General features: G+C 33.4%; 2 protein-coding genes across 3 annotated transcripts in view; both read right to left on the reverse strand.

The window, feature by feature from the left end:
• Positions 1-4,784: 4,784 nt before the first annotated feature.
• LOC120350334 (palmitoyltransferase ZDHHC17-like) lies at positions 4,785-10,472 on the reverse strand. Its single transcript, XM_039423021.1, has 3 exons — positions 10,355-10,472; positions 8,167-8,429; positions 4,785-5,551 (listed from the first exon to the last, which is right to left on the reverse strand). Exon 2 carries the CDS (start codon positions 8,412-8,414, stop codon positions 8,169-8,171), a length of 246 nt encoding a protein of 81 aa, XP_039278955.1. The 5' UTR covers positions 8,415-8,429; positions 10,355-10,472; the 3' UTR covers positions 4,785-5,551; positions 8,167-8,168.
• Positions 10,473-12,469: 1,997 nt separating this feature from the next.
• The window catches only part of LOC111058966 (palmitoyltransferase Hip14), a 33,356-nt gene continuing 32,291 nt past the window's right edge, over positions 12,470-13,534 (reverse strand). Inside the window, exon 14 of one of the 2 annotated variants that reach the window (XM_039423019.1) lies at positions 12,470-13,051. The gene's annotated coding sequence lies outside the window, so the exon portion shown is untranslated. The remainder of the gene's footprint in view (positions 13,052-13,534) is intronic. The other variant, XM_039423020.1, reaches the window with a different exon arrangement.

The following is a 13,534-nucleotide window of genomic DNA, read 5'->3' on the forward strand; positions in this document are numbered from 1 at the left end:
CTGATCATTGAAAATGTCATTGATGCACTGAATGAACAGGGGAAGGAACTCTGCGATACCGCAACCCATCGAAAACCTACACAAGGCCTATAGTGAACTCTGGGGAACTGGTACTATACCAGGGAGAATTTACCTGTCCACACACGCTGAATAGCGCAGCGAACCAGACAAAAAATTTCAGCAAGTCATCTCATAGACATTTCAGAAAAACTTTATTAGTTTTATCTAATTATATTGAACCTCATCAATTTGTTTCGTTTTTATCATGGATGGTGGATACCGCTGAGGCAGCATACATTTCATGCGCACAATTTACGAAAAATGGCGTTGTTTTGGTAGGCCACCTTATTTTCAAAGAGGAATGGTGTTTGATCTCAGAGTTAAAATTCCAGCAAATGAGTGATGGAAACAATAAGTGACGAGAACTCATGTATGGACCAGCCACGTGACTCAAACTTGTAAAAGGGTCATTGGGGGATCATTACATTTAAGAGGATCTCTGACTTCATTCCCTTTTCAACAACGGTTAAGCTGATCAATACTGATCTTCCCAATCATCAACTACTGTGACATTGTGACTCTTTACATGACGGTTCAACTTTTACAGAGGATGCAGCATGCACATAATTACTGTGTTCGCTTCATCTTTAACCTAAGACGTGACAGCATATTTTAATAGACTTGAATTCATGAAGCTGCGTGAAAGTTTACTTCCTGCACAAAATTTTGAAAACTAAAACCCCAAAATATCTTGCTATTTAAGTGGAGTATCGCTATTTGAGTGATTTTGGTAGTGGTGGAACACGGCATAGATCCCATCTACTGGCTGTCCCAACTCACAGTACTGTTATGTTTTGTAACTCGTTCCTTGTAACCACTTGTGACTTATGGAATAGAGTATTCTGCCTAATTGAGGAATATCGTCGGTTCGACGCAGCTGTCTTGTGGTGCATTTCTTGAGAAATGAAAATACCCACAAGGTAAATCATTGCATCAACAGCGATACAGGCCCACAAGGAAAATCATTGCATCAATAGCGATACAGGCCTTTGCATAGTTTTGTTTATATTGTCATCTTAACGTTCCTGAATAGTATTTAGTACATTTGATTACCTACATTGATGAGAAAAATGTGTTACGTTTAGGAATTGAGGAGTGCAGAAGATACGATTAATCAAATATTAATTTTAACAAGTAATCCAGGTAACAATAAGAGTCAATGATTAGGAGAATTGCACTTTATTGCCTGTTATTGTTCAGTACATCTTGAATGAGATCTTAAATTGCTACAACACAAATAATAGAAAAATACTAAAAACAGTTTCTTTACTTATTTAGTACCCAGAAAAATTAAACAAAAGAGTCATCTTCATGTTTATGGTATCACAAGTGAATGAGCCTTGTAAACAACATTCATAGAGTCTAAAATTAGTAACGAAATATCAACTTAATTGATCAGGATTCGTTTGACCACCGAATTCCAACGCATTTCAAGACAACTAAGCATGCATTTTTCGAGCAAATAATTATTTATCATAAACCAAAGTTTTGACAGTTCCCTAAGCACATCAGACATTAAAATATTTAATTTTATGCTACTTATAACTAATGAAAGCCGGATAAAATAATTAAATAGTTGAAAATGATTAAGAAAATTATATTAATCTATAAAAGTGTATATATTAGAGATGTTTTTTAATACACAGTTTCTTTTCTTTATTTTGACAAATCAAGTATAAACATTAAATACATATATAGTTTGGTGTATTATATTTTATTTAAAATTTGTATTAATAGATCATGTATCTCATTTATACTCTAGTATCATAATTGGGAGAATTTTATACGTCTTTTAACACCTAATATTTTCCTGAACCATCTAGAGCAAACGCGCCTGCTATCATTAGTTACATTCAACTTTCTATATTATAAAAATTGTTAGAGCCTTCATATTTCAAATTCTCAAATATAAAACTTACAGATCACCTACACCCAATCATCTCATTCGAAGCAGATAAGCCATGACAGACAAAATCAAATTCACTAACTTTCATTCACACATTGATATAACCATGTTCTATTTATCTCTTTCCTGTATAGGGCTACTTGTAATATAAATATAAAGAAAATAAAAATCTCAGTACCCTTTTTTAAAAATATTTTATCATAACATCATGTTGTGATAGAATATTTAAAAAAAAAGGGTACTGAGATTTTTATTTTCTTTATATTTAATCATGTTCTAGTATCATTTTATAAATTCTGATCCAGAATATGTGGTGACCAACCATTTCATTTCTAATAACACCAGACAAGTAAGCTTTACAGCACGTCGGCATATTGCAGATTCAGTTATTTATAAATTAAGGTGCATACAGACTTTCACTCTGCTCCGCAACCGAACGTCACTCGAGCAGAGCGATTGATGATCGACCGGGGAGCAAGAGTGGAACGCGAGAAGAGCTAACATCTCCCGTAACGTTCATGATCGGTGCGAGTGCAGAGCGGGGGCGGAGCGATTGCGGAACAAGAGCGGAGCGTGCGCGGAGCGGGTTGGAGGCGCGTATATCTGTACGCAGCTTTAGATATTTCAAGTGGAAATTCAATAACTGGTGAACCTAATTAATCACATGCCACGTGTTGATCACTGACGTTTGGTTTACATGAACCTCTTTTCAAATCAAGATTTACGGCACCCTATACTATTAATCGAGCAATTTCTGTTTATATGTTTAGATGTTTATATGTTTGTACTTCACCGGATCTCGAGAACTGTTCTAACGATTCTCACGAAATTTGGAACATAGTAGGTTTATGATATAAAAATTCGATTGCACTAGATCTCATGCCTAGGAAAACTCGCTGAACAACATTAAAAGGATAATTCATCCGTGAAAAAACAGCAGAGACTTTCGTCGTCTATGGATGATGGAAGAGTGAGCGAGTGCATCTGTGGAAAATCAAAATATCTCATCCCCGAAATTCATAAGCTGACGTATAGCCAGCTGTAAAATATAAACACGACCTAAAAGATGAACAAAACTTAAGGGGTTTTAAGGTCAAATTATTCATAATAAATGAAAAGTAATAATCATATTCAAAATAAAATCATATTTTCGCGATGTTTTCAAATTCATCATAATTTTCAAAGTTAATCATTATTTTACAGTTTTAAGTGATTAGTGAGTGTTATTTTGTAATTCAATTTGGTCTGTAAACAATCTAAATTATAACTTTTCTGTTTTCAAATGTTTGGACTGAAAATTGGACCTGAATTCAAGTGCATAACCTACTTTTTGGACTATTTATCAAAATTCGGAGAAAAAACAGTTTTGGGCTGTGCCTGTTAGTCCTTCCCCAATCATTTTAAAGGATTGTGTTCTGTTTATCAATAAATGAATAACGAGCAATTAATAATTATACAAGTTAATTGATAATTGATTAGAGAGTTGTTTATTAATTAGACAAGTTGACATGTAGACAAGTAGACAATGACAAAACAGCTATTTATTTCATTTATTCCTCAAATGGGATTTCCATCCAAGGTCTACAAAATATGATTCAAGAACTATATATTTCATCACTTTTAAAATATGTTAGCAACGAGTGGGATTTGCCGGAGATTTTGTCGAAGAACGAAATACAGTACAAGCCAAGTAGCTAGAATAGAGAATTGTAAAAGGAAACATGGCGAATTGTTTGTACTAATTTGAGTTGTTATAATTAGCGTTAATTAGAATTTGTTTTCATCAAAGTCGGTGCAGTGAATTTGGAACGAATCCTGACCAATGCGATGAGCTAGTGATAGCTTAAGGATATGAATAAAGCTAGGTTGAAATATGACCAAAGCTTTTCAGTTTCAGAAGAAAACTATTCAAAGGTGTTAGGGTACGTTTATGTCGGAGCTGTGATAAACGATTCTAGCAACGATGAGAGAAGCGATGCTAGTAGGGAGTAGCGCTCAGCTTCTATCGACTGTTCATGCCGACAGTCGTGCTTAAAGCTTGATTCGTGAGTTCATGTATTGAAAAACCAATTTGTAAATGCTATAATGAGTGATTCTGATGAAGATTTTATTTTTGCATCGAATACAGTAAAGCATTACTTAGGTACTAGGTTGTAGAGAACGTGAATATTATGCACATCCTATCAATGTGGAGAGGAATGTATTTGGGGAGTATCATCATTTTTATGAAGATTTAAGACAGCATCCAAAAAAATGTTTTTACTATATGAGAATGGAAATAGAAACTTTCGACTACATTTTGACGAGAGTTTCCAATAATCTCCAAAAGGACTGGAATAATTATCACATAAGTCCTATCATGGCAGAGGAGCGATTAATGCTAACATTAGGATACAAGAAAGTTATATTCTTTGATAAAATAGAAACAATTGAATTTATTCTTGAAATGCATACATCAAGGTCTATATTATGTTTCATTATCATCATTGACAATAAGATAGAATTTTGTAATTGAATAAGAAATAGTGTAATAAAGTAAAGAAAATGTCACTTGCTTACGAAACTCCACATATAAATCAACCCAAATCATGAAAAAATATTGGTCTATGTTTGTACTTTGTATTCTACAACTCGATACTAGCTTCGAAAATGGACCGAGCCATTATCGATGCTCTTATCGATGGTCAGGACCCAAGATCGATTTTCATCGCAGCTCCGACATAAACAGGCCTATTAGAAAGCACATTGGTATTATCTAGGCGTTGCTAGAATCGCAGCTTTTATCACTAATCGCAGCTCCGACATAAACGTACCCTTACCAAGCATGCACCTGACCAAAGAATTAAACCAAATTAAAACTAAGTTTTAAAAAGCAGTCACCATTTGTGTTTCCTAGAATTTTACTTCAAAAAAAAGAAGAATTTGGACTATCATAAACCATAAATTAACGACAAATGAAACGATTTTTCATAAACCAGAATCTTTTGATACTAAGTAAAATATATCATGACGCGTCTTATTATTGAAATACTAGTATTGAATCTTTGAATTAAAATGCATATTTGAAACATGTAGGACAATTTTTAAAAATTTTGAATAAGCTAATTTTGAATCAGAATGATTCAGATCATTTAAAGTAGTAACTAGTTCTGTCAACTTGAATAGTGAATTATTCCAGTCATACGCTAGAAATCACTTATCTTTATAACTTATATTGAATATATAATTAGTTGCATCTTGGATACCTCAAGATAGAGGTGAGATATATTTGGCGTTAATTTACACGCTTGATTATGTTTCTAAGTTTCTGTAGAAGCATTATTTAGTAAAAAAGAAATTACAGTGCATTTACAATAATTCAAAGTGCCTAGCGATTCTAACAGTACCTATATAATATTACCTAACATTAAATTATTCAATTAATTTATAACAAATATTTACATAATTGTACAGTATCCATCATAATATAATTACAAAAGCATTGTGCATAACCGACATACCGTAAAATCCTTCAAATCGCTAAAAACCTTTGGTACAGTAGTGTACTATAGTGTTAATGTCATGGAACTTGATTCCATTGGTTTCCTGCAAAGAAACAACAGCAAACATTAGAAAGATTATAATCTATGTGAAACTAAAACATAGAAATGTTTTTAGTAAAACTCGCATGAAGACTGATTACTTTTTGTGTAGTTGAGAAGTTGATATTGTGGTAATTATTCATATTAAATAAAAATACTAAGAAATTGTCAAAAAACACAGATTTGGTTGATAGAAAGACCGGTTTCGGTTGTTACACCATTGTCAATCACAGATAAACTCCTGAAAAAATCTATCAGAGATTGACAATGGTGTAACAACCGAAACCGGTCTTTCTAACTATCAATAAAATATGTTGTTTTTGACAATTTCTTAGTCTTTTTATTTAATAAAGACTTATTATTTCGAATGAAAAGTCTGACCCTGTCTCGTAATAGACTAAATGGCTGATTACAGAAAAATCAAGGGAAAATTACATTTTTAAAGGGAAAGTATTCCGGTTTTATTCAAGATGTATAATGCAACGCCGGGTCACCATCTTCAGTGTTATCCCATGAGAATCAGATCCATCAGATCTAACTATAGTCCCAGAGATATTACTTTTTACACAGCTCTTTCTCGAGACAGAGAGGCTCGATGCTTTCTCCTTCACTAATCACTCTCACTACCTAACAGCATTCTCCCTACTTTTCGTATCAGCATGCAATTGTGCGCAGCTTGCTTACTCCTCTCCACTACTCTGTCCATACTTTTTTATTGGAAACATGGAATAATAGTTGTACAGTAACAATAATATTATTTTGCTCGTTTTGCTGGAGTCTTGGAGCGTTTGATTGACACCTACTCATACCTGTAAATCATAATACCTAATGGCATCTTATTTTCGTTGATTGTTTAGTTTTATTAGATAATTTATCCTTTTTTATTTCACTATATTATTATGAATAATTATGTGATCATGTATTATTATTATTATTATTATTATGAGAATGTAATAAAATCATGTTATGTAGCAGTGTTATCATTTAAGATGATTTGTAAAACTGTAATTATTATTGTAACCATGTTACCGTAGGCGACAAGCCTAGTAACAATTTTGTAAAATAAAATCTATCTATCCATGCTAAAAACTGTGGAAGGAGAAATTGGTTTCCATTCTTCATGTTAAAAGTAATATCTCTCGGACTATAACAAGCATTCCTTCGTGATACTATACAGGCACAGAATACATACAGAATGGAAACTATCAATCAAACGCGTATCCAACCAATGCTTTTTACGTGTCGCGAATACTAGACACGTCACGTGATTGCGCCATCTTGTTAGAAATTAAAACATTGGTCTTCTGATTGGCTCGTGGCAGTGAACGAGACCGATTGATCCAGATCAGTAAAGTGATCCGAACCTCCCATCTACAATTACAATGCTGAACTTTCTTACAAGATGGCGGACTTTTGTGACAGGATACTAGCCGAGTTTCCATTCTGTATGTATTCTGTGATACAGGCATCCAACTAGTCAATCAATCAATCATTTATTTATTCCAAAACATACATGAAAAAGTCAAAACTCAAAACTAACTTTGGAGAAAAAGTGACAGTTTGAGATTGATTTTTTACGGTCACTTTATACTGTTTATACTGTAGCATGCTAAATCTATCAAATATGCTCTCAACAATTACTTGAATTTTGATCTATCAGGGGCCCGTTTCACAAAGGTACAAGTAGGTTACAAGTCTTGTTGCCAACCATGGTTTTGGAGAACAGCTGATTACTAGCGTTTCACAAAAGCAGAATTGTAAACTTGTAGTTACAATGAATTTCTACAAGTTTACAAGTGATTTGCTTGTTACGAACAAGTGTTTCACAAAGATTTTCATTGTAGCCAACAATTTTTGTCGAAATTACTTGTTCGTAACTATGAAATTTCTACCGAAGTGGAAAGCTATGTAAAGGATTTACAAGTGATCATTAAAATTATTTTAAATATTCAATAAATATTTCTAATAATCAAAAATGCCCTATATTCCTCAAAAATTCATTATTTTGAAAATATAGCCATCAGGAAATTGAATTTAATAAATTTCCAAAATAGTTATTAATGTGTTACCTCATAGGTTATGTGTACTATAGTATATATACACAGTATATATAGTATACATTATATATAGTACATTTACTATATATATACAGAGTACATATACTGTGTAGGTTACAAATTCAGCAATAAATGAAGTAGACTGTACAAAAAACATTATATTGCTTTCAAATATTTTCAAAGTAATTATTGGAAAGTACAAGTAACCTTTATAAAGGATGAAAAAAGGAAATCATCATGAAAATAGGTTACGTTTACTATTGAAGTATTGTAGACTTGTGAAATTGTAAACTTGTAATCATAAATTTTTGTGAAACGTGAGTACTTGTAAACTTGTAACTATAAGTACTTGTTCATAACCATGGTTGGTAACAATACTTGTACCTTTGTGAAATAGGCCCCAGGTCTATTTCTATATCTTATGCAACCTGGGAGAATACCAATAAATTTTATTTTTCAATCATTCCTTCACCTTAGTCCTGAATCGTGACTTATAATTCCTTATATTTTCGCTTATTTATGAATAACACCAACGTTTTGCTTATGTTCCAACAGCACTTACCTCTAAACGTACTGGTAGTTTTCCTTGTCGGTGAGAAGCGGTTCTTGTTCGACAGGCGTTTTGACGTGGTAGCGCGTGAGCCAATCGGTGGGGTCTGGCCTGAACAGGCCGAAGCACCGCAGCTGGAAGAAGTCGACTAGGTTGAGGCAGACGCCGCGGTGGAAGGGACTACTGCGTGAGGCGCCGCCCAGCGACGGCAGTGAAAAGTGTCGGTAACGGGAGGCGTTCATGCGTTCGTTCGTCGTCATCCCGAGAATACTTATCTGCACAATCGGACAACACAATCAATCAATATCTTTATTCAAGACATACAATATAATAATTGAAAAAATACAGTTTTATTAGACACAGTATAAAACACAGTTTTATATCCACATTTATTGGATATTATTGCCGGTTGCAGACGAACCACTTAATGAACAGACGAACCACAGGTTGCAGACGAACCAAATCGCATGTGGGATGTAGGAGCGATCATTTTCCTTCTGTGGTACCACAAACGGAATGCATTGGCAGGCATGACAGTGGCACTGATACTTCCACATGACATTGCGCGCTGTGGTAGCGATTATTTTCCTTGCGATTGTGATACCACTGGTTTGAGCACTACGCTTCACCTAGCTTCTGTACCAGAATCGCAGTCGCTGTGATAGTGTTCCCTCGAATTTGATAAAAACACTTGAGTATGATACAAACATCTGAAAAACTGTTGACTAATGCGCGTTTTCTCGAATGTAGTGTGAAATACTCTCTGCGTATAGTTCTAGACTCTAGTCGTTCTGTGGTATGTCGATCCCACATCCCACATGCGATAGTGGTTCGTCAGCAACCGGCCTATTATAGGACTGCAGTTTCGTGTTGAAACCAACACATCTCCAGCTGTAGTGATGCTCAGATGCTCATGTTCACTTAACCATACAATGTAAGGTTATATTTTAATTATTACATGAATGCGGCATATACATTAAACAATACTTATATCTATACAACAATTACAATACCTGTATAGCTATATTACAATACAAATATCTATTAATAATGGCACTAATGTTAAACTAGGTTTTTTATTATAACGATTACTATACACAATACGAAAGGTTATTCCTATATAGTCATCACAGCCTGTTTAAAGGCTGTTTTATTATGGGGACTTTCGATATGTTTACCTCCTTACTACCCTAAACAGAACTGCGGGGTCAAAAATTGTCTTCCAAACTTTTCCCTTTATAACATTTCCTTGACTGGACTATTAAATGAATGGAAAAATTACAGAAATAGCAAGCAAATAATTCCAGCTGACTGAAAATTGATAAATCTAAACAATTTTTTTCTTATGCACTTTCAATGTTATTTTTATATCCTGAAAAAGGATGAAGAAGTGAGTCAATTTGTTGTCCAACGAATTTGGCCTGTAAATAGGTTCGAAGAATCTGTGTTCAAAATTTGAAGCTGATTGATCAATTCTCTTTAAAATTCTTGTCGAACATACAAACAGACAGAAACGACTTTTGGCTTTAGTAAGTCAAAAGTGAGAGCTTCGCTAACACTCGTTCAATAAATAAATAAGTTACTTCTATTTCTATCATCGATATTTTAATTCTACTCGTTTACAGCATTTGACTTTCGATTTTCGTTGAAAAATAATTATTTTTTATTATAATTTGAACACATGCAATTTCTAATCTGAATTCTACCCGTGATCACCAAGAGATCGATTACATTTCAAAGTCTGTCTCGCGAGTTCCAGTTGCACTATTCCGGTTTACTATTAAATATTAACCGTGATTAAATGACGGTTAAATGCCACAAGAACGATTTCTAACATCGATATTCTAATTTTATCCGTGATCAAGAAGAGATCGATTAAATTACAAAGTATGTCTCACGATTATACAAAATTCCATCAAAGTTTAACCGTGATTAAATTACGTGGTTGAATTTCACAAGAACCAATCAGATAAGAGGAAGACGTCTTCAACCAACACTCAATCACAGTTGAATTTCATAATATAACATTTTTGAACAGATTAGTTTTCTCCTTTTCCTATTCTATATTTCATCAAAAGGTTCTTAATTGAAGTCACATTTAAACTCACTTATTTTGTCACAACCGTGTTCTGATAGTAAATAAGTACATCGCCCCGATTTTAAAATGATAAGCATGCGAGTATATTTTGTTTGATGTTACCTGGTAGAGTTGACAACAAAATAGCGTGGCCACCCAAATGCTGTGCAGAAAAGCGTTTAGACCGACCCAAGCCACCCACGCGTCACATTGTGCATAGCCCCATAACCCTGTCAACAAAATTCACAGATTACTTCATACAAAAATGCCAACAGTTGAACAACATCAGCAAGGAACCTAAACAGACACATTTGCGAATATCGGTCCTAAAGTACATTCTTTCTCTAATATGTGCTCAACTTGTCTGCTAAGGTATCAAATAATAGCAAACAACAGATAGTACAACATTTTTAGTGAGAGGCTAAAGCTGAGTTTACACCAAAGTTATCAACAAAATGTTTATTTTTCCGTCCTTATAGATTCTATTAGATTGAACATAACTTATTATACACATGATGTGCATATGTTTTGTCAAGCTCCGTTTAATCAACTAGATTTCCTAAAAATGAAATTTGTTTCTTCGCAAAATTGGTCTTTTCTGGTTTCACAGTAAATCCGGCTTCTCTTAATTTTGATAACACAACTTTAATGTGTACTAAATGAGATTCAAAATCCTTTGAATAAATCACTATATCATCAAGATAATTTAAAACAAATTTGAATTTTATATCCGCAAAGAGTGTATCTAGTACGGAAGTCAAGGCTTGTGCACCTATACTTATACCGAACGGAACTCTAGTATACTGATAGGTACTCCTCTGGGTACAGAAAGTTGTTAAATGTTTACTTTCCTCAGATAATGGCATCTGATAATATGCTTGATTTAAATCTAACACCGAAAAATACTCGGCATTATGGAACCAGTGGAATATGTTATCCAGATTGGGCAAAGGAGTAGAATCTAATGATATCTTCTCATTTAGTGCACGATAATCAACGACTACACGTTCACCTCCTCCCTTTTTTGATACTAAAAACGCTGGGCTAGAATAACATGAAGTCGACTTCTCAATTATTCCCTCTTCGAGCATCTTCTTGATTTTCTCATTCATGATTTCCATTTTCATAGGGTTTAATTGATAGGGGAGCTTTTCTTACCGGTTCCTCTGATATAAGGCGAATTTTATATTCAACTAAATTCGTTTTTCCCAATTTATCAGTGAGCACATCATCAAAGTTGTCTAGTACTCTTTGCAATTTTCTCTGTTGCTCAGCATTCAAATTATTTTCGTTCATGTCTGAACTAATTGCATTTTGTATCTTCAATAAAATCGGGATTTATTTTACTTTCAAAGGAAAATTTGAATCGTGGTCTAAAATTGAAATAATACCTCTTGTTGAATAAATCGATTACTAACTGTGTGTGATGTATAAAATCACAACCGAGTATAACTGGAGCTGAAAGATTTTCACTAATATGAAATCGAAATTTCCAACTGAAGTTTTCTACTTTAATTTTTATGAACGCTGCTTCCTTCAAATTCAATGATTCGTTATTAGCTGTGATACAATTTAGATGATCTTCCTCAACTCGTAATTTAGGATTAGCAATCAATAACTCATTGAAAACCTTTTTTGAAATGATACTCCTACTTGCACCGGAGTCTATCAAAGCGGTTGCATGCACGCTATTGTTTCCCACTTCACAAACTACAAAAGGAATGATTTTATTCGTTAAAGCTTTAGTTTTTATCTTCTTCAAAGATTTCTGCGACCTTCTTTTACAATTTTTATCAACTTTATTTTTCCTCTCTGTCTTCCTAGCTTCGAGTAATTTATCTTTACTTCTCGATTCATACTTCGAATCAATGGAGTTGATATACCTCTATTCGCATTAGCATTACAGTTTCCTCTCTTATCAAATTCAACTAGTGTTGCTTGTTTATTTCTACACTCATTGGCATAATGCCCTATTTTCTGACATTTGAAGCATTTCATATAAGTCAGTGTACACTGCAGCTCTATTCACTTTTTCCGTACATGCTTCTAACCAACCAATGTCTTGGCATCGGGGAAAGTTTCAATCGACATTACTGTGAACAGACCTAGAAGACCTCACATAAAATTGATAAATCATATGACGAATCTTGGCTTTTGGCGAGATTTCTCACCATATTTAGCGAAAATATTACAGATGGTTTTTAATAAACCAGAATCTTTTGATACTAAGTAAAATATATCATGACGCGTCTTATTATTGAAATACTAGTATTGAATCTTTGAATTAAAATGCATATTTGAAACATGTAGGACAATTTTTAAAAATTTTGAATAAGCTAATTTTGAATCAGAATGATTCAGATCATTTAAAGTAGTAACTAGTTCTGTCAACTTGAATAGTGAATTATTCCAGTCATACGCTAGAAATCACTTTATTTTTATAACTTATATTGAATATATAATTAGTTGCATCTTGGATACCTCAAGATAGAGGTGAGATATATTTGGCGTGAATTTACACGCTTGATTATGTTTCTAAGTTTCTGTAGAAGCATTATTTAGTAAAAAGAAATTACAGTGCATTTACAATAATTCAAAGTGCCTAGCGATTCTAACAGTACCTATATAATATTACCTAACATTAAATTATTCAATTAATTTATAACAAATATTTACATAATTGTACAGTATCCATCATAATATAATTACAAAAGCATTGTGCATAACCGACATACCGTAAAATCCTTCAAATCGCTAAAAACCTTTGGTACAGTAGTGTACTATAGTGTTAATGTCATGGAACTTGATTCCATTGGTTTCCTGCAAAGAAACAACAACAAACATTACGAAAGATTATAATCTATGTGAAACTGAAATATAGAAATGTTTTTAGTCAAACTCGCATGAAGACTGATTACTTTTTGTGTAGTTGAGAAGTTGATATTGTGGTAATTATTCATATTAAATAAAATACTAAGAAATTGTCAAAAACACAGATTTGGTTGATAGAAAGACCGGTTTCGGTTGTTACACCATTGTCAATCACAGATAAACTCCTGAAAAAATTTATCAGTGATTGACAATGGTGTAACAACCGAAAACGGTCTTTCTATCAATAAAATATGTTGTTTTTGACAATTTCTTAGTCTTTTTATTTAATAAAGACTTATTATTTCGAATGAAAAGTCTGACCCTGTCTCGTAATAGACTAAATGGCTGATTACAGAAAAATCAAGGGAAAATTACATTTTTAAGGGAAAGTATTCCGGTTTTATTCAAGATGTATAATGCAACGCCGGGTCA

Source organism: Nilaparvata lugens, chromosome 3 (genome assembly GCF_014356525.2).
Source record: "Nilaparvata lugens isolate BPH chromosome 3, ASM1435652v1, whole genome shotgun sequence".
Taxonomy (NCBI): Eukaryota; Metazoa; Arthropoda; class Insecta; order Hemiptera; family Delphacidae; genus Nilaparvata; species Nilaparvata lugens.

Bases quoted from the DNA above. Each gene is read 5' to 3' on its own strand.
- LOC120350334 (XM_039423021.1), bottom strand. From the start codon at position 8,414: ATGACGACGAACGAACGCATGAACGCCTCCCGTTACCGACACTTTTCA.